This window comes from Gavia stellata, chromosome 2, assembly GCF_030936135.1.
Source record: "Gavia stellata isolate bGavSte3 chromosome 2, bGavSte3.hap2, whole genome shotgun sequence".
Lineage (NCBI taxonomy): Eukaryota > Metazoa > Chordata > Aves > Gaviiformes > Gaviidae > Gavia > Gavia stellata.
This window is the reverse complement of record NC_082595.1, coordinates 37,695,330-37,716,626: the sequence shown is the minus strand read 5'-3', so window position 1 is coordinate 37,716,626 and position 21,297 is coordinate 37,695,330. Positions and strand designations below refer to the sequence as shown.

General features: G+C 40.6%; 1 protein-coding gene across 1 annotated transcript in view; it reads right to left on the bottom strand.

Moving 5' to 3' along the window:
- Nucleotides 1–20,989, bottom strand: part of PLG (plasminogen) — a 64,218-nt gene extending 43,229 nt beyond the window's left edge. Inside the window, exons 1-14 of the mRNA XM_059828114.1 lie at nt 20,941–20,989; nt 17,979–18,114; nt 17,225–17,331; nt 11,846–11,960; nt 10,627–10,766; nt 9,949–10,069; nt 9,707–9,825; nt 8,008–8,170; nt 6,945–7,075; nt 5,990–6,149; nt 4,332–4,498; nt 3,122–3,270; nt 2,313–2,406; nt 317–434 (exon numbers count right to left, since the gene is read on the bottom strand). Of these exons, the coding sequence (XP_059684097.1) occupies nt 317–434; nt 2,313–2,406; nt 3,122–3,270; nt 4,332–4,498; nt 5,990–6,149; nt 6,945–7,075; nt 8,008–8,170; nt 9,707–9,825; nt 9,949–10,069; nt 10,627–10,766; nt 11,846–11,960; nt 17,225–17,331; nt 17,979–18,114; nt 20,941–20,989 (1,769 nt within the window). The remainder of the gene's footprint in view (nt 1–316; nt 435–2,312; nt 2,407–3,121; nt 3,271–4,331; nt 4,499–5,989; nt 6,150–6,944; nt 7,076–8,007; nt 8,171–9,706; nt 9,826–9,948; nt 10,070–10,626; nt 10,767–11,845; nt 11,961–17,224; nt 17,332–17,978; nt 18,115–20,940) is intronic.
- Nucleotides 20,990–21,297: the final 308 nt, after the last annotated feature.

The following is a 21,297-nucleotide window of genomic DNA, read 5'->3' as shown; positions in this document are numbered from 1 at the left end:
GAATGCAATTAACTGTCATTACCCTCAATGGGAATTATTCCTTCCCCATTTCAGTAAATAAAGGCGTGCTGAATGTCTGTGGTTCAAATTTGCCCTCTAGAGATTCAGGAGAAAGTGGGGAGATTGCGATTAATGACCCAATAAGTAGCTATCTGTGGGCATTATGATTAAAAAAAGTTTATTTTATATGCTAAGGCATTTTATATAGAAACCAAGGCCAGTCTCGAGAACAATATGCATTGTTTCCTGTCAGTCTCTTTCTAACCAGTGAAACCCTGGTGCTTACAGATGCTGATGCAGTCTGGAATATCAGTACCTCATCCTGAGACTGATGTGCCAAGGCCAAGATCCTGGAGATGCATCACACATGCTATATAGCTCACAGGCTCGCTCACTCCTCGTTGGAACTTTTCCACAGTCATGCTCAGAAGAAGCTACAGAATAAAAAAAGCTACAATGGAGAACTTTAAAGCAGTTCTGTAATGCCATCCACAGTGCAATCAGATGAAAAGAGAAAGGCATAAGACATTTTTTTATCTTCCTTAGGCTTTCATTCTTTACGTCGGTTAATAGAAACTAAGGGTGAAGAAACAACCAGAACCTCTAGACTCCATTATATTATCATTACTCTGAGCATTTAAACCTGGGGCTAATATATCACATATTAATTTACCTGGAAAAAAATTTTAACTATGTCACGTATGTCAACTACAATGAGCCCCATCCCCAAAAGAAAATCTGTAGGGAAGTTGAAGGGAAAAGAGAGCTGAGGAAAGTGGAAGAGTTTATTGCCCAGAAAATAGTAACAATTTCTAAATTCTTTAAAACATTACAGTCTACACTTCTGTTGAGTTCAAACCAATCCCTAGATTATAAAATTGAGTCACTGTACCCTTGTCTTAAAATATTCCAATTTTGCCCTCACACGGCTCACTCTACTTCTTAATCCAAATCGCTCTGAACTTTTTTAAATGGATTGAGTTTGGGTGCTCAGTAAGGACCCAAGTAACTCTTTCCAGAGCTGCATACGGTGCTATGGATGTTAAATTTGTTAGTTCCAGTATGAGCCAATTAATAAAATAATCAAAGGCAAGAGACTGTAAGGTTGCCCTACACCTTAATTTAAAAATCTAGTATTCAAAGGCTGTTTTGAAAAGAGATCAGTTCTCAAAGAGAAGCTCCACCACAGCAGTTTCAGGAAGCAGGTTTTTACAGCTGTGGTATGTGTTTCTACACCATTCCTTACTCAGTTTGCCTGCACAGCTCTTAGGTCTGGTTGGCAAAATTAATGTGTGCAATCATAACGTATGGTCTCTTAGAGGAACACATTAGATGGCCAGCATGAAGAATGTCATATATTCCTGAGGGAGTGACCACTCTTCACTATTTTGTATTGCTACATTGTCCAACAGAGCAGGGACCTGGCCTCTAGATGTTACTGTAGTAAAAATAATACATGAGACGAAGAAGAAACAGACTTTCCATATCTCTGCCAGATACATTAAAAAAAAATAATTCTGTCAAAATGCAGGCAAGGAAGGGAAGAGCAAAGCAAACGAGATGACTGCCAGGTGTGCCAAGCAGCGGTCCCAGTACATCACAGCTGTTATTGATGCCCGCTGCCAGGGCACCACAGAAGGTAAAATCTTTTGCTGCTGAATTTTTCAGCAAACACTACACCTGCTCAGTGTACTGATTACTATCCCAAAATTGAAAAAAAGAATTAAGGAAATCCATGTAAAATATCCAGGACCAAATTCACTCCCTAGCCCAAAAGAAAGGCAAAATATCTAGGGACAGATTATTTTAATATCCAGATCAGAATAAAAATTAAATCAGTAGGGGATGAAAAGGGTTTCAAAGGATGTCATCTCTGGTGCTCCCGACTAACAGGAAAAGTGTATGAGCAGGTTCTTGAGGCATTAGTCCTGCCACAAAGTGCATGGAAAGACTGGCATGAACATCAAGGAAATCCTCTCCTGTGTTTGAGGAGCCCAGGGAAGGAATACCTCTCTTCACAGCTTCACTGGGTATTTCAAATTCAGCTAGCAACTCTGAGTGCTTAGCTTCACTGATGATGAAGAACACACAGATTGTTATCTATGAAATCTTACTGATAATTCATGGCACCAGGTTATCTAAATTTGGCTGACTGTTACAGGTGCCTGATTGTGTCAAGATTCCACACAGACCTAAATTCAAATATAAAGCTACTGCCTACTGCAGCTTTTTATGGTTGAATTGAAAACATTTTGTAACTATGATAACAAGATTTAGAAAGGGAGGACAGAAAAGTCTTTAAGGATAATTACAGCAGCGTGGGATTTCACAGTACTCCCATTTTTTTTCTGGGTCTGTTGTGAAGCACCAAACACCATTTACATCTCCATCAGGATTCCTGCAATACTGTAATAATTACAAAAACAGAGAATGAAGACTCCAAATGTTAGCCACAGAATGAAGGAGTGCATGTTTTTGATAAAGTGTTGAACTGAAACTTTTAATTATTTCCCCCAACTACTTTTCCACTGGATGTTAAATGCTTTCTATTTCCTCTGATCACAAAATTATTTCTTTCCTGTATCTCAAAACCATTAGGTGAAATTAGAAAAATATGATAAAATGGCTATAATTTTCTTCATCCACCAAGAGTCACCCTAGCTTTAGTGCTTTGTAAGGCCTCATGAGAATTAAAGTTTGACATGGCATGACTAAGTGCTTTACACTAAAACATTTATTGTTGGCCTAATCCTTCTTCCCCTAAAGTCGGTAAGACCAAGCTGGGTCAGCTCCGACAATTTGCCAGAGGCCTGCTCAGTTTGTGACAAATGGCAAAAAGCATCGCTTTGGGATCTGCAGAAATCAGGGAAGCGCTGTGTGGCTTCTTTTGCACTGCTTGCCTGTCAGCATCAACCCCATGGTGTACCTCTGTGCCAATGTCCTAGGTAATGTAAAATGCATCCTTCCCTCTTCAACGCTACTATAGGGCTGGGCTACCAATGTGCTGACTTCCAAATACGCTTAACCTGGTCTATAAAGACTGAACATGAAGTGTCTACTGAGGGGTTATGAAGACCAAAGGCAATGTTCAATGACACCGATGGCATTAGCAGCTGTTTACATTTTTATCCAGGCCTGCTCTTGGATGAGTCACAGGAGTGAAATATTTGTGGCTATGAGGTTTCTGAGAACTCCATTCTTGACAAGTCCTGCCCCTTCCAGTTTTTGCTACTGTGCCACGATAGTCTTTACCATTACCATTAATGCAGTCTGTGAAAAAAGAGGAAAAGGAAATTATTGTTAACTGCTGAATCTGTATATGGTGGTGGTAAGCAGAAACAAGGCAGATTAAGTACCTTTAGGACTCGCACATTCTCTAAAAGAAAGACAAAAATGTACTCTGTGAGGTGATCTCTTAGTTTGTCAAGATGGATGTCTTCCTGGATGTACAGAGTAACTGAATTAGGAAAAATTTCAAGGAACTTCAGGCTAAACATTTTCTGTAACATCTTGCAAATATATGAAAAGACTCCAAGATTTTTGCCAAGTTGGTATCAGTAAGCACCTTCCATGAAAGAAGTGTATTTCAGAGTTAGCAGCCCATTACAATGAGAGAGCAATTGTTGCTTCCAAGGACATTGCTTCAGGTACTTTCTTCTGCTGCCCACGAGTAAGAGCATGCAGCTTCATTTAGGAAGCTGCCACCTTCCTTTGCAAAGTCAATAATCCATGGAAACCTCTACTATGCATTCAGAAAAGTCACACCACTTTGACCAACATGGACTATTAATAAAGGAAGAAATGGACTTGATGATCTTACAGGTCTTTTCCAACCTTAGTGATTCTGTGATTCTGTGATTGTGTGAAATGAAGCAGGATAGAGCAAAACCCTGTTTCTCTTGGTGCATACATTTTGCAAAACATGGTTGCCTATGAACAATACAACAAGATAAGGTTAACCTCCTGAAAACATAAAGCACAGCACCAGCAAAATTCCTATAACAACATCATTCACTGTGATAGTATTTCAATAGCACACAGCTGCAGAAACACTGGAGATTTTGTCTGTTTTCCTCTTGTTCCCCTAAATGAAAAAGATACCCTACAGAATGCACTGTAAAATGATATAGGCTACAGGATATGAACTGACTAAAGAGTACTTGCTGCAAAATTCAGCAGTACAGATCTGAAAGCTGGAGGAGGGATCTGACTGTTATGTTGTAGCACTACTCAAGAATAATTTTGATACATTACTATTTCCTTTACCCACAGACCCTAAGGAGGTGACATTTATAGCCAGCTGTTACCAGATGTGGTGGGTGTAGTCAGGCCAACATTTTGTGCTGTCGTTGCAGGGGGGTCATTTGGTGCAGGCTCTTGTGTGTGATCATCACACTTCTTGAGATTGCAGTACTCCCATATCACGCTGGGGTCAGTGGTGAAACACCATGGGCTGTTATCACCATCTGGGTTTCTACAATAGTTGTCCCTCAAATCCCTGCAAAAATAAGTACAATAGTCATGCTGCATAAGACTGAAAGTAATCATAGGAATATCTTGCCAAAAAGATGTGGATCTGTACTATGTAGAGATAAATACATTTAATAATTTTTTACTTCTTGCCAGATATCCTATTACCAGCAAACACATTTATGGCTGTGGTATGAGTGGAGAGTTGTATTTCACATGTACATCAGTGTCATAAATACATTTATGCATAAGGAAACATAATTTAACTACTGGCTTAAATTCTGGCTGTAGTATGTCAATGTGCTGAGTAGCTAAATAAATGCCCGATATGCCAATAATTTAATTTCTAAATACATATGTTTAAGCATACACAATTGTGTGAATGTGTGCATAGTAATAAATATGCAGGAAGATCCATACTGTTGGTAGGCAACAAAATTTTTATTTTTTCAATGTCAGAGCGTTCTTTCTCATATTCAGTAGAATGGCAAACAAATACTTATTGAAGTGATCCCCCCCACCCCCCAAAAAACCAACTTCTACTGAATTCAGTGGGAGCACTCCCATGCCTGTGCTTGCTGAGGCAGGGGGAAGTAGAATGCTTCTCTTCAGTAATTTGCAGAGTTGTAGTATTTCCCCATCCTGAATCACAGGACAGTCACAGAATAAAAGAACTGAAATGCTTTTTTTTAAAATATGCTAGAACACATTAATTCCACATTTTCACAGCTTGATTTTAATTTTTTTAGATGTTTGTGAAAAACAGCATCCCCTCTGAGGATGTTCTAGTTTCAATACATCAGTACTTTTGATGCCAAAATATGACTGGACATTTAAAAAAAAAGTATTTAGGGTGACATCATAAAAAAGGCAAAAAAAATAGAAAAGTATCAACCTTCCTGCTTATATTTGTAATCCACCAAGCAATGATGGATTTCCTAGCAACTGTCATCTTGTTGCTTTCCTACCCTTATTAACAACTGGAACAGTAGTAACTATGATTAGCTCTCTAAGCCATCACTGGTCCAGTTTTATTAGTCCAAAGAAGTTGAATCAAGGGGGAAAATTCTGTGTATGCAATTCTGGGTGCACAATTCCAACTACAAAGAACATTTAAATGGTAGTTCTAATCATAATATATCTGACTGTGTGTTTTGCAGCATAAATGCTGTGTTGTCCCCAGATGAAATAAGTAGAAAGGCCACCACAAAGGTCTCAAATTCATAAACAAAATGCGTATTTCAGCAGATGCCCAGACTCTGGATAAAAGTCTCCTGGTGTTGGTTACAGAAGCTCAGATTTAAGAGTAAAAGGACACAGCTGGCTTTCTCTTAAAATCTAAATAACAAGAAAACACAGTTTTTAAAAATGAGACTAACAGCAAATGTTTCCACGTCTTGGAAACATTCTCTTTTATAGATACATTCCCTGGCAGTGTTTTAAAGCATGGATGCGCAAAGATAATACAATCAGCAATGGTCATTGTCAGATAAAGCAAGAAAAGTTGAGATAAACATACGCATTTGGGAATCTGTCTGGGGTTTTTTCATGTCTATGTGGGAACATGGAGTTCCAGGCCTGGCATTTCTTCCCTGATGCAGTGATGGAAGTTGTGCCACGATAACTCTGGCCTTTGCCTCGGTAGCAGTCCTCTGACAGGGGAACCTGCGCAGGCCCATCTGCAGTGAACAATGGAAACTGGTCTTTTGCATCACGATTTTGTGTTCTTACTGAGTAGGAACAAGAAAGCATCAAACACACCGGATGACAAAACCATATGACTTGTTTATACAGCCGACATCCAGTAAAAGCATCACAGCCAGCATGACAAGCAGAAGGGCATTTCCAAAGATATTTATTATTTACATATATGGTATATGTGAACATTTTTGAATTAAAGATTGGAAGGTTCCCCATGAAAAATCCTCAAAGATTAGATGCTAGTGATTTTGCCCCTGATATATTTCTAAAATGGACAGTATGTTAAATGTTAATCTCTGTATTTTCCTTTTGATTGCACTAACGCTTTCTTGTTATTTTTTGTGCTTAAATGAATGGATGTTTCAGATGAGATTTTTATTACTTTGGAAGATCCTGTCCTCTCTTTCACGGCTACTTTCAAAAAATGGGACTTCCTTTTATGTAGCACTTTTTTATCCCTTTAAACTTATATTTCATTTTTCAGTTAACTTGCTAAAAATACCCTACATTTGGGAAAAAAAAGGAATATAAAAAACTAAATTTCTTTCATCCTGCAATTCTTCTGTTGGGTCAGCTGGTGATTGACATCCTTCACTGCACTTCCTTAACCATTTAAAGTCCAATATTTGGCAGGTTTTGTAACATGCCAAGCAGAAAAACGGCATTAACAGTGAAAAAGTGACTGAAAAAAGATTTGACACATTTACAATGAGAAACAATAAGTCTCTCACTGCTTTAAAGTCCTTCTCTCAAGTACACTCCACTATTCATACCAGCAATCCCTTGTTCTGTCCCATCACAGTTGGGAATTGCACAATATTCCCACCGAACACTGGTGTTGATGGTGTAGCACCAAGGCCTCTTCTCTCCATCGGGGTTTCTACAGTAGTTTTCCTCTAAGCCCCTGAAACAGAAACACTGGCTTTAAAGAACTCATAGAAATCAAGAAGTCTTGTGTGCAGGACTATTATCAACTACTGCATGCAGAACTCAACCCAGTGGTTACGTTTATTCTTTCTGGAGATTACTTTATGCGCTGCTATTTTGGGACTAATCAACAGCCTTCGAATTTATAGTCTAAATGCTGACGATATACGAAGAACTTTTCCAATGGTTACACTTTCTGCTCTTGTTTTTGAGGCCAAGATACGGCAGTAAAAGCTGACTTCAAAACACAAGCCATTGGTGTACCTGACCGTTACTGTAAGAACCAGGCGGGGCTGGATGTCCCAGGCTGATCCTGGAAGCATGTGCATATAAGCACGGGTGTACGCTGCTCTCTGCCCTGTGGTAAAGGACAGGGTTTCACACACCCAAGAAAACTTGCAGGATCCATTTCACAACCCACAGGATCAAAATACAGAGCTAAAAGCCTGGTCAGTCCCAGCTACCCTTGCCCATTGATAATTCTCCGCAAACCCAGCTCCTCTGACCTTGGAGCACAAGGATGTATTAAAGCATATTGGACCTTGGAGCATCTTGGACCTTGGAGCATCACTCTTCAGAAGAGTTGTGCCAAACTCTTCTTTGAAAGTGTGCCAAAACACAGCCAGGGGATTTTTAACATAAAAGTAGTCAATACTTATAACTCTGCAGTGGGATGTGGAGGAGACAGGTGAGACAAGTACATGAGAATAAAGTAGCTGGTAAAAAAAAGGAATGCTGAAAAAAATTAAGAGCAAGACCTGAACAGAAGTAATGAGAGCTGACAAAAGGCAAGAAAACAGCTTATCAACATAGCTGCAGAAAACCTGTGCTACTCTTGCCTCTGCACCTGGATCTATAAGGAATAACTATTTTCTTTAGTGTTTGTTAAAATGACGAGGCTCAGCATACTTGCAGGGATATCTGTCAGGAATCCAGCCATGTCTGTGAGGAAACTGTGTGTTCCAGTGTTGGCAGGCATTTCCCGATTTGGTGATGGCTATCCTGCCTCGATAGTCTTCTCCTTTCCCTGAAAGGCACTGGGAGCCCAGGCCAGAGAGTGGTGGGTGTGTAGCTGTAACAGGATTTAAAAAAAAAAAGAAAAAGGAAAAGAAAATAAAAGAAAAAACACAGCTAGACAGTGCTTTCAAATATATTAAAAGCCCCTCTGTTTTCTGAAATGTCAAATATGCATTTTTTTCTTTCAGCAGAGGTGACATGAGTTAAAAGCCATGGCAAAACCAAAGTGTACATTTTCACAAGCAGTCAGGCTGCCAGACAGATGTCCCGTGTCTGCCCTTCTACAGCAGTCAGTAAATGACTTTGCTGTGTCCAGCCAGACTTTGTGCCTGCAGTCCTCTGAGAGCAGAGCTGAAAAGGCAGTAAGTAGTCCTGTACAGTCTAGTAAAAACAGGTGGGATGAAGGGAGCACATTAATATAATACACACGGGTAGGGTGGAAGGGCAGAAAGGGTAACGTTAAGGACCAAGAAGAAATTGTGAGAGAAGACAAAACAGCCTTCAGAGCTGAGCCTCTGGAGTCAGTGGGGCAGAAGGAGTGAAAGAAAGTGAATTGGTCTGACATGTGGGGAACAGCGACGAAAAGAAAAGTAACGATCAGAGGCACAGAACCTGCAGAGGTTATATATACTTTGTATATGGAATTTCCCAAGGAGACAAGTATGACTCCAAAAGGTTGGTCTGTTCCTTAAACTTCCTTTAAGTTTTAAGCACAAAATGAAGATGCTATGGTAACTTTCACAATTTACTTTATCATACAGAAGTCTATAAATAGTCATTCTCCCATCTGCAATTGAGCATGCTGAGGTGTACTACATCCAGCAAACACATGCTGCTGCTTAGAGCACTGGCAAGTGCAGATGCATAAGAAAGCAAGCTCTAGAGATAAAAACACAAGAGTTTTTCTCAAAGTGCAGTCCAGTTCTACAAATGGCAATGCTGATCTCATTATTCGGTGCTTTGGAAATGTCCAGATTTAGTGTGATCAGCTTAATGGGTTAAGCTAGCTCACTGGTAAGTCAAGTTTTTCTCCTGAGGCCTGAACTTATTTCTCAGGATTCATCCTTGCTAAGAAAAAGGCAGTGCTCGCTGTACTGGCCAGACCCAGGTAAAGTATCACAATATGGCCACATGGTGGTTTAGGTGTTTTCCATGACTTAGCAGGCCAGCTGAAAACTACCATGTGATTTAACCTAAATGTCCTGTCTCTCAGGTAAATTGAAAAGTAAGGTGGTTGAAGACAATTTAGGGTTCCTATAACATCTGTGGACGTGGCATTGTGGGACATGGTTTAACGGGCATGGTGATGTTGTTTGATGGTTGGACTTGATGATCTTACAGGTCTTTTCCAATCGTAGTGATTCTGTGATGTCTGGCATTATTGCATTTGTGACACCTGCATCCTCACTGACCTTACATGATTTTGTGTAATAGAAATTTAGTGAGTGATTCTTCTTATTAATATGCACTTTCCTTGGTTAGCAAGAATATCTGCAGGTTACTCAGAGCTGTGATTTTTGTCTTTCCCCTCCCTGCATCATTTTAATGAGAAGAGCTATCCTATGGAGTGATCTCAGGAAATCAGACTCACTGCAACGAGGAATGTTGCAATATTCCCAGCGTTTAGTAGGGCTGGTAGTGAAACACCAGGGCCGAAGTTCGCCATCAGGATTACGGCAATAATTCATCTTCAGATCCTTCTCTGGAAAGCTGCACATTGAAAATGAGAGAGAAGCTTGTGAGTCAGCTATGGTCAACTGCAGCAATTAGGCTGTCTGCAAGCAGGGTCTCCTAGGCACTGTGGGAATGAATTCGGCACTGAGCGTGACTCACTGTTTCAGGGTAAATCCATGCATGTGAGGCTCTTGGGCATCCCAGCGCTGGCACTCAAGCCCAGACTCTGTTCTGGAAACTTCTCCATGGTAGTCTTCACCATTACACTGCATGCACTCCACTGTAGGGCCTAGGCAGGATGAAAACAAAGCAAGGTTTGCACCAGCCCGTGAATTCTGATCCTGATCTATTCATAGAAGACTACACTGAAAGGAAAAGAGGGTTCATCAGCTAATGATGCAAGGAATCCAGAAGACCATGCATTACAGCCTAGCCAAATGAATAAAGCTTTAGGAATACGTGTCATTTGGAGGGAGGACTTTGTCACGTATCTGTATGTACTGATAGCAATGGGAGTTCTGTATGTAACGCAGCACTTCGGTCAATCTTTACGCATGTTAAAATAAATAAATTGCTAGGGGTAAGAGCAGGACAATATCAGCAAATGATTAAAAAATTTCAGTTCTTCCATATGTAAAAAATTACTTTGATAACTGGAGCCAATTAGGAAAACAACATTTGTGTTGAGAACTTCTTAAGTTCCAGCTTGATCTAAATTCACATTTGAAACCAATCTGCAATAATAAGGTAAGAACCTTATTATAGGAGTAATATTACCTACTTGAACACTCCTTCTCTGAAAAATAAATATACCTTCTCCAGTGTGCGTGACCTGGCCCTCACACTCTGGGATGTTACAGTAATCAAATCTGGTAGCAGGATCTGTTGTGTAACACCAGGGTCCATTTTCATCCCCATCAGGATTTCTGCAGTAGTTTTCATCCAACCCTGCATTGGGGTGTTTTTCAGGTGTATATCTGTAATAACATTAAAATACTATTTTAATTCCAGTAATATAGTGGAGCAGAAAGGAAATGTCCAACTTGCTCATCCAGCTGTGGGCTCTATTCATTCACAGTAAAAATGAGACAAACAGATTCCCCATTGTAATCTGTAAATGAGATCTGAAAATCATTCTGTAACTACCATTATTAGCAGCTTCTCCCTAGGTCCCATTGCCAACGATGAGTGAACTTACAGCCTGTAAGGACTACGACAGTCTCAAAGGACAATTATTGTCTTTAATACTTGCATCCAGCTGATCTATTCAGCTCACTATGGCCTGTGGCTCTGTCACGTATTTTTCTTAATGCAGCTACTTTAAAAGTGGAGTATTTCTAGAGACTATTCACCAAACACAAATGGATCTTAATTTGCAGAGATTTTAAGGCAAGTGACCCTAGACTTCTTCCTATAGCAATCCTCCCAGAGAAAACTAAATGGCTTTTAAACAAAAGATCGAAACAAGCACATCCAAGTTTCATTAGAATAACAAGAAAAAATAACTTTTTAAATAGATAAAACTCCAACACAGATGAGAGAAAATAGGCCCTCTGCTTCCACACTTGCTTCAGTGAGGCCAGTGGCAGTCAGCCCTGAGAAGACTCTGCTTGGTCAGGTCCCTTGGGCACTTCGATAGTTTGCTGGATGTTTCTTCTTGACTGTCTCTGGATGGCAGGCACGAGGTCGTAGAGCTGGACAGATACCACTTCTTTTTTTTGCACTTCATACGGAAAAGAGAAATTATGGCCTCACTAGCACCAATAACAAAATTTCCATCATGAGTTGACAGAGGAAGCATTTCATCTTCCTAAGAGGCCCAACGTTTATACGCAACTTCTGTATCTGTCAATGCACTCTTTCCTTACCCAGACCACTGCAGTCCTCTGCCAGTAGACTGAAAAGTAACAAGACAGATGAAGATAAAGTTGTCTTTAAAAGTCACCTGACAACTGGCTTTGATAAGATGCACTATAAAGTTTTTTATACACATGAAGCTGGGGAAGTTTGGAAAAGATTCAGAACAACATGAAGGCAAATATAAATAAGGACGTACTTTGGGTTGTGAGGTGTCTTTTCTGTCCATTTCTGGCATGGAATACCCCTCTGAGTTCTGGCTTCCATTCCTCTGTAGTCCTTCCCAATCCCTTTTTTACATTGTAGAAGGTAAACTGAAATGGAATTGGCTTTTGTTAATTCAATGGTGTTACAACACTGCATTTCTTGAAACTGAGAATCTGCAGATATAACTCTGAAGTTCATCAGTTTATGACGAACCATGCTTTACCCATGTTTTGAACCTCTTGTGCATGCGAACAGAGATGTGATTCCATAAGATATTTTAAAACAAATTAGTTGGCAACTACAGAGGAAAATTCCTGAAGCATTTTTATAAAGCTAATAAAATCAAGTTAAGAAAACAGATATAACAAGTTACAATTGTTTTTGATATGTATAAATGCGTACTTATATTCCTATACTACTGGGATAAAAAGGAAGGCCTTTCACCAACAGCTGGAGATTCTTTGAAATTTATTGTTCATAAGCATATTTGCCATATGGGTATCATGCAACTGTCCCTTCAAACCAGAGAATTTTTAGTTATCAGAATACGTTTGTGTCGTGGTTTAGTCCCAGCCGGACTAATCACCACACAGCCGCTCACTCACTCCCCTTCCTCAGACGGACAGGAGAGAGAAAATATGACGAAAGGCTCGTAGGGCGAGACAAGGACATAGGGAGATCACTTACCAATTACCATCATGGGCAAAATAGACTTGACTTGGGGAAGTTAGTTTAATTTATTACCAATCAAAATCAGAGTAGGATAATGAGAAACAAAACCAAATCTTAAAAAAAAACCTTTCCCCCCACCCCTCCCTTCTTCCCAGGCTCAACTTCACTCCCGATTTTCTCTACCTCTTCCCCCCGGGCGGCACAGGGGGACGGGGAATGGGGGTTGCAGTCAGTTCATCATCACACGTCGTTTCTGCCGCTCCTTCCTCCTCACACTCTTCCCCTGCTCCAGCGTGGGGTCCCTCCCATGGGAGACAGTTCTCTATGAACTTCTCCAATGTGGGTCCTTCCCACAGGCTGCAGTTCTTCATGAACTGCTTCAGCATGGGTCCTTTCCACGGGGTGCAGTCCTTCAGGAACAGACTGCTCCAGTGTGGGTCCCCCACAGGGTCACAAGTCCTGCCAGCAAACCTGCTCCAGCATGGGCTCCTCTCTCCACGGCTCCAAAGGTCCTGCCAGGAGCCTGCTCCAGGGCGGGCTTCCCACAGGGTCACAGCCTCCTTCGGGCATCCACCTGCTCCTGCATGGGGTCCTCCATGGGCTGCAGGTGGATATCTGCTCCACCGTGGACCTCCATGGGCTGCAGGAGGACAGCCTGCCTCACCGTGGTCTTCACCAGGGGCTGCAGGGGAATCTCTGCTCTGGTGCCTGGAGCACCTCCTCCTCCTTCTTCACTGACCTTGGTGTCTGCAGAGTTGTTTCTCTCACATATTCTCACTCCTCTCTTCCCCACCTGCCCTTTCCCAGTTTTTCCCCCCCTTCTTAAATACATTATCACAGAGGTGCTACCAGTGTTGCTAATTAGCTTGGCCTTAGCCAGTGGCAGGTCCGTCTTGGAGTCGGCTGGCGTTGGCTCTATCAGACATAGGGGAAGTTTCCAGCAGCTTCTCACAGAAGCCATCCCTGTAGCACCCCCCCGCTACCAAAACACTGCCATGCAAACCCAATACAGTTTGTCACATAAGTGGCCCTCACACCTTTGATTCCTCTTAGTCAGAAAACCTTTCTGAGGTTTAAGGACACTAAATGTCTTTATTTGCAAATTCAGGTTCAGGTTGGGTGGTGCTGGCTATGATAATTATGTTGCTTCTAGGAAGGTGAGTCTCACTTTTACACTTTAACAGCTGTATGAGAAACATCTCTGGTCTGAGGTGGATTGGAGCCATTACAAATACCAAATGCCATTTGGATTATCCAGAGAATTTGAGAATTCATCAAGATGTTTGCAGTGGTAGCTGTGAGTTTCAGAAGCAATGAGATAGTCTTGTATTCCTGCTAGTGAAAAATAGAAGGAAGATGACTCTACATCCTCTCTTTGGAAAAACAGGCACTGTAAAACTGTCCTCTGAAAAAAACAAAGGAACCAATGCCCTGGCTGCTAGAGCTAAAAGCAATTCCTGCTGAAGCAGAGTTGCGTGAACAGCTATCCCTAAGAAGGCAGAGGTAGTGTGTTCGATAGCGGCTGCACCGGAGCTCAATGGTATAGCTATGAGAGGCAGCGTGTGTCCCAGATGTCAAACGTGGGTCTCCTAGAGTGCAGAAGGCAGCAGGAGATGACGATGAGACAGGCAGTCCCCAAATTGCTGCCAATCGTAAGAATGCTGGATGATGAACAAATGATGCCTGATGACTCATTAGATGAAAACGAAGAGTCTGAGAGGCAGATGCCTTTTTTCCCACTAGTATCTAGCTGCCTTAAGCTTGGGTGTATGGGTTAGGTTGTTTCAAAGAACCACCACCGTTAGCACAAGGATAAAATAGGCAAAGAGAAAATAGGTTCCACATGAAGGGATTTGGTATCGATGACCTACTGACCAGGCTGGGGCAGTGCCTGATTGCAGCTTTCAGTGGCATTGATAGATGCTAAATATGAAGTAGACTTGATTTCTGCTCAGTCTGCAGCGGGAGCTGAGAAGAGCCAGTCTCTACTTTAAAATGATCAGAAAAGGTCTCCCAGTCACATCAAAGGACTGGTAACTCTGCAGAAGGGCTGCAGATGAATGTGTCTGCTCTGACAGCCCACACAGTGATGGCAGTGAAAGCAAGAGAGGTGGCTGGCTGCCTGCCATGCCTAGGTGGGACACTTCGTTTCACCCTGTGGAAGGACAACAGGTAACCGTGTCTCTGTAACCTGGGCCTGACACACGGATAAGTGCCTCCATTCATGGGGAACCCCCTGCTATGACAGACACCTACAGGCTGATGAGCTGGTCCCTTGATGTGAGGAACCAGGCACAGCGTCTCCTCCTGCAGTGGACTCATGTGGTTACATTTCCTTCAGTCCTGGTCATGGCCAGGAAGGAAAAGCTCCGTTTCCAAGACAATGAGGAGAGAGGGGAGCAGACCCATCTCTAACCCTACAGTTTCAGTTAGGGATAAAAAGTAAACAAGACAAATCCATTCTGAAGCATGAGAGGATGCCAAGCTAGGCCTTTTTTCTTCAGGAAAAGGTGGCTCCAATGGGGGTACGAGCAGCAGAACTGAAGGCCCTGACTAAATTCCTAGACTACATGTGTTCAGGAAGGCCACTGGGATGAATATTAAGGCTGGAGGCACCAGGCCTGTCTTCCAGGGAATAGCTTTGCAGGAGGCGGGCAAGAAAGAAGAGAAGACAAGCAGTGGTCTCTCCTTTTCCTGAGAGGCCAAGGCTCCTGTGTATAAAATCAAGTCTTTTGCTGCTGAAATGAGGATCAGATGTGTCTCTTCAGATGTTTCAGAAGTTTGGAAGAGCTTGGACAACGGCAAGCAATGTAAATGGGCTCTGATGAAGTTAGGGATATTGTCTTGATTTGTACCAATTTAAGCCTAAGTTGTGTCTGGCCCTCTGTGACAGCATGTAATTAGGGTCAATCAGAATTATTTATTCACTTAGAAGGGCTAATTTCAATTTAATAATTAATGACTTGTGCACATGTCTATTCGCTTTCAACATATGCAGAGGAATTTACAGAGCACATACTCCTCCTTTAGCCTGTTCTAACCTCAAAGGAAAACTCCAATCAATTTTGACTTCAGTAAAAAAAAATCACATTTAAGATGTTGAGGCATTGGCTACACCCATTATTTCTACAGATATTTCACTTGTGCCAGAAATGATTTGGCTGAACCCGCTCCAATATTCTGTACTGGTGACTCACACATCAGTGGTCTGTGAGGGACATGTGGAAGACAGAAGTGAAGAAGAGCTCTCCATAGGCTTCAGTCTTGTGAGGTCTGTTACTGGGGCAAGGGGGGACATGACTGTAGAGCCAAAGTCTTTTGATCAAAACAACTGTAACAGTGGTTTTGCCTTTTAGAACAGGAAGGAATCTGACCATAATAACACTCAAAAATCAAGCAGTCCGCTTCAAGTTCTAGCTTTTAAAGCTTTAGTAATCTGTCCAAGCTAAACATAAATTGCAAGTTCAGGAAAACTGGTGAGAAAATCCACTTGTCACTAGCATAGAAAGAAGACACCAAGGAACACATATTGCACCATAAGAGCAAAACATCACTGGCTGATTATCAGCTAGAGGTTAAGCTAGTACTTATGAAGATAGCTGTTGCAAACCAAGTTGCACCCGGTGCCGTGAACCTGGCAACCCATTATCCAATCTAGTAGCAGAAGAATTAGGATATAACTGTTTAAATGTTAACTTTCTAGGTTTTTGTAATGTTTGGGCCAGATCTCCAGCGGAAGTTAATGAATTCATCAGAATTGTATCAGTTTATACGAGCTGGGAATTTGGACATGAAGTGCTTTCTCTTTAAAATTTTGATATGTCAAAGGGGACCTGCACCATGATTATTCATGCAGTTTCAGTTTTCCATATATCTTTCAAATGCTTCAGAATTGTAAAGACACTGAAAATAATTGTCTTTTCAAACAAACTGAAATGTTCTTACAAGAAATGTTCACTATTCATCTTACATATCAGTTAGTAATAGGAGCTTTCTTTTTGCCAGAAGACTTATTGAATAGAGTGTTTGTGACTGCATTATCTATGTTCCCACCAAACTTATGAAGATAGTCTAGTCAAAAAAATATTCATTTTTCCAGCTATATAGCATCTATTAAAAACTCAGAAAACTATTAATTGATCAATTCCAAAAATAATCTTAAAACCAGGCCACTTATCTGAGCCTGCCATACAACAAGAATTAAGCATAAACAAAACAGCTTACAAAATGTGAATATTTGATTATACTTTAAAAAAACAATTATAAGTCAAAACAATATGTCAGTCAAATAATTCTTGACTGAATTATTACACAGAAAACTAGAGGAGTGGGTACACAGAATTAGATAATCCTGTAGTCTTGAAAATTTGTGTGACCAAGGACTCCACTAGCTGTGTGAAGGAGAGGACTGCAAATACTTAAAGGACAGAGAAATGTACGACTTTTGCTTTGGAGTATGCTTATTCTGCCTGGTCCAAATAATATATGACTAAAGGAGTGAAATATAAGTTTAAATACAAGGAGCCTTGATGTTATATATGAAATTCTCTGGCAGTTTCAGCCCAGTTCATAATGGGTGCAGACCCACCTCACTGAAGCTGCCACCATGTGCAATGGCTTGCTCCAGCAGTGCAGCAGACAATGCAAGGATGCAGTTAAAAAAAGCCATGTAAATATGTACCATCTTAAAAATACATACTTTTCTTCTCGTAAAGAACTGCATCCGTGCTGTTGAATGTCACTGTCATTTTGGCATTTTCAGCCAGTGTTAAACACTGTAGCTTTTTCCTGGTGAATAGGAAGGCCCTGTTGAAATTGAGAAGGAAGCAATATTGACATGGGAAGCAATATTTTTAATTCAATTCAAATTATTCAACTCATAATTATTTTTCTATAAATTATTAATTTACTAGCACTGTCTTGTATCCATTTATATCTTTCAGATACTCCACTCAGTATTTGAGACATTGAGTAAGAGACTGACATTTTCTACTGCTCTGAAGTGGCTGACTTTTTCAGGACGTATGACTACGTGAATAAGTTACTGTGTGGGAAGCTAGTTACTGCATTGGCAAAATGTTATCAACAGCATCCTAGCTGCTCAGGTTAGCGCCTTTCCCTACGATGGATTAGAAACATCTCACCCTTCTTTTGTGAAACAAGGCAGCATCCAGCTAAACAGACGTAAGCAGCTCTCCACGTAACATTGGGTAAGAGCAGGAATTTGAGCGTTTATTATAGAATGAGTAATACATTGTAAATCCACCCTTTACTTGCCCTTGTGGTAATTTATGGGTGGAGATAAGCCACAAGCTAAAGGCACAGGCATGCACAACACTGCTGTAGGCAGAGCTGCAGCAACATAGGGAAGTTGGTTCTGAGCAACAGTAGGAAAATATCATTGATATGCAGATACCCACGATGACATAGTTTTAAGATTCAACTGAAATTACCTGCAATTAAGATTTCTTTCTGCTTCACATTTCTCTGCACATTCTTTTTCATTATTTGTCTTGTAAAACTGTTTATTTCGAGTAAGTATCCAAACACCATCTGTTCTTAAATAGTCATCCAGTATATCTCCTTTCACTACAAGGGAAGGAAAGGAATCAGACATTAAAAATGAGAATGCTGCAGTTAAGAAGATCTGTGACTTTGGGTCCCTTTTCTCATGTAGCATTGACAGGTGAAGGCACCATTTATTTTGCGTAATTCTGGGTAAAACATGATAAACTCTGAGGAAATTTCTGTCTCCTGACACAATCACAGCTGTATGACTGGAACACATCATAGGAAAAAACAGCAGAAGAGAGATGTAGAGAAGCAGCTCTGAATGGAGCTATGTACGGGTTTGAAGCTGAGAACAAGAAATGTGAAATAAGAGTCAGAAGGACTGGGGAGAGGAACTAAATGGTGTCAGACAAACACCAGTCAGAGAAAGATGAAGGGAAGTGACATCAGTATTAAAGTTTTGGGGAAGCGTGAATTGGGAGGATGTGAGATTATGACCTCTCATGTGGATGGTGCAATCACTACAGTTTTACTGGTCACTAATTAGTTGTTTGTCCTAAGATGTTTGCCCTGGAGCAAGAAAACTCGATCATAAGATGACTATATAGTCTTTTACAGTGGCCACCATCATTTTTGTTGTAATGCCTTGAGCAGACTTACTAATGAATCTGTAAGGCTGCATCTCTGTTGCAACAAATTAATCCAAGATTTTAAATTAGTAAATCAATTAGTATTATTATATCTAAAAGCTACATGTGCATAAGATGTATATGATGTACCTGCTAATACATTTAACACTTAGCTCCAAAATGTTGTTGCTCACAATGGAGTTTGCCATCTAATTGATTTTTTCCTTTTATGTCTATAAACATTCTATCTTTCTGTTCCTAATTTCTACAAAATTTTATTTCTGTATCCAGCATCAGGATACAAAGTTACAGAAGAGATACGATTTCCTTAATTCACTTTTCAAGCTAGACTATTATTGACAGACACAGGAAATTCATAATCTTGTACAGCATTCTTACAGGTAATGTGAATCTTTCTTTTATGCAAACACCCATATTAGGCTCAATTCACTGCAACAGTGGATTTAACTCCCATGACATATAGGTCATCCATCACCTACCTCCACATGACACATATTCATATAACATGAAAGGTGTTTGGACCACTAATGAAAGTAAGATGATTAATTGCCTGAGGGCAATCTCCTGTGACTGCAGAGTCGGCTCAATGCTACAAAATCCGCATGTCTTAAGAAATCCCTGACACTGAGGCCTCCCATATCTAATCTTATTGTTACAGTAGGACTACGTGGAGCACCAACAGCCTACCAATTTCTCCTGATGGACTCAGCAAACAAGTGTTTCCTCTCCTGACCTTTTTCCTAAGCTGAGACCGCTGTTCCAGAATTGCAGGGGACCAGAATAGGAAAATATTACTTTCCAAACTTTATTGGCTCATCTTAAAACTGTATGTTTGTCCAAAGAGCTCTACTTTGGTTACCATTCCTTTTCAGTGACCATAAAAAAAGATTTATTTCAGTTGGTTTAAGAATGAACACACAAGATTTTGGATGACATGCATAAGCTAAAAGGCAGCACAGATTTGCAGAAGCTTAGGTAATAGAAAATAAAATGCGATGTTAGTTGCCTGAAAAACACTGCAAAGTGTAAACTTAAAAAAGAATACAATAGATTTTAAAATGCAACAGGGAATGTACTATTCTGGCTAAAGTCCAAGTCTTTATAAATCCAGACATGACACTTGATAATTGAACGGAATATTCAAATATATGTGAGCAAATCAATTTCTTCTTTTACGTATGTATCTTTCCAGACTTGACCAGTACTAATCCAGAAGACACAAAAAATAGTTTTAAGGCAGTTTTGTGGACCATCACTTTGGAAAAAGTGAGTTAGAGCTGATAACAATGAGCAAATAAAAGTAAGTTTATCATTTGTCTTTTATAATCCAGCACAATCATACAATGATACGTCTCTGTTATTCTGTCATATTAAATGTCTGAGCTATTAGAAAATCATACAAACTGTACTGATATGTTTTTAACAGTACTTTTTAAAAGTCATTTAAGGGCCATACAATGATATGCAATGTTAAAGTACTACAGAATATGATATCTGATTGAAACCTGATTGAAATGTATACTTCATGGGGAATATTTATTTACAAGATTTGTAGATGAGCTTGAAATTAACATATTATCTTTAGTGGAACACCCACCTTCTTTGGGAGTTGTAAACAAGAATTCTAGACATATTCCTGGAAAAATTGATCTAGGTTATTGAAGATTAAATTTCTACCTACTACCCCTAGGAAAACAAGGGAGAACATTGTTCTAAGTGTTTGACAACAGAAAATGTGAAATAGGTGGAATATAAAGGAGCATTTTCATTTTTAATTTTGTTTTAAATATTTCATTTAAAAACTTTAAAACTCCTGTCATAAAGGATGAAACTCAGGAACACTGCATTTAGCAATGCTTGGCAATAAAACCAGCTTTAGCATTTGATCCGAAGCCTGCTGAAACTAGAGATAGCCATCTCACTCACTGCTATAGGTTTTGTAGCAAGCCTTTGACAGGCTGCTTTCCAAGGGTGCCCCCGTTTCTGGCCATGAGGCATGTTTGTAGGGAACCATTAGTTCCCCACGCAGACACCAAGGCTGTTGCTCTTCTGGCATCTCTAACGAACACAGCACTGGAGCAACCACAGCTCTCGCTTTGTTCAACAGCAACTCTCGCTGGCCAGCAAGCCCCAAATCCATCATCATCCAGGTAAGTGGCGACACAGGGATCTGGGGACCTACCTTCACCAAATGGAGCTTGCAAGCGTTCGGCCCCCACCTCACCTGTGCAAGCGGAAGGCAAAAGACTCTTACCTGAGCTGAGCAGGAAAAGAAAGAGAAAGGCGGCTTTGCTAATCCCCATTTTGGCCCAGCTGGCAGGTGCTGGAAGTTGTGTGTGTCGGCGCACAAAGTTTTATTGACTCGCACTGGAGTGAGGCAGCATCAAACAAACAAGGCAGGTAGGTTAAGTTAATCATTCTCCTATGCTGTGACCCCCTTTGCCGTGGTGTGGCCATTCAAACAACCTTGAATTGGATGGATTACCAAATCAGATTCAATCATTTGTACTGGATGCTGGGAAATGTGAAGGTGCTCTCTTGTTTTGTGGGGCATGTTTTTGTTCTCAGATTGTTTGGTGTCGCTTTGCTAAGGTAAAGATGGGGATCATGG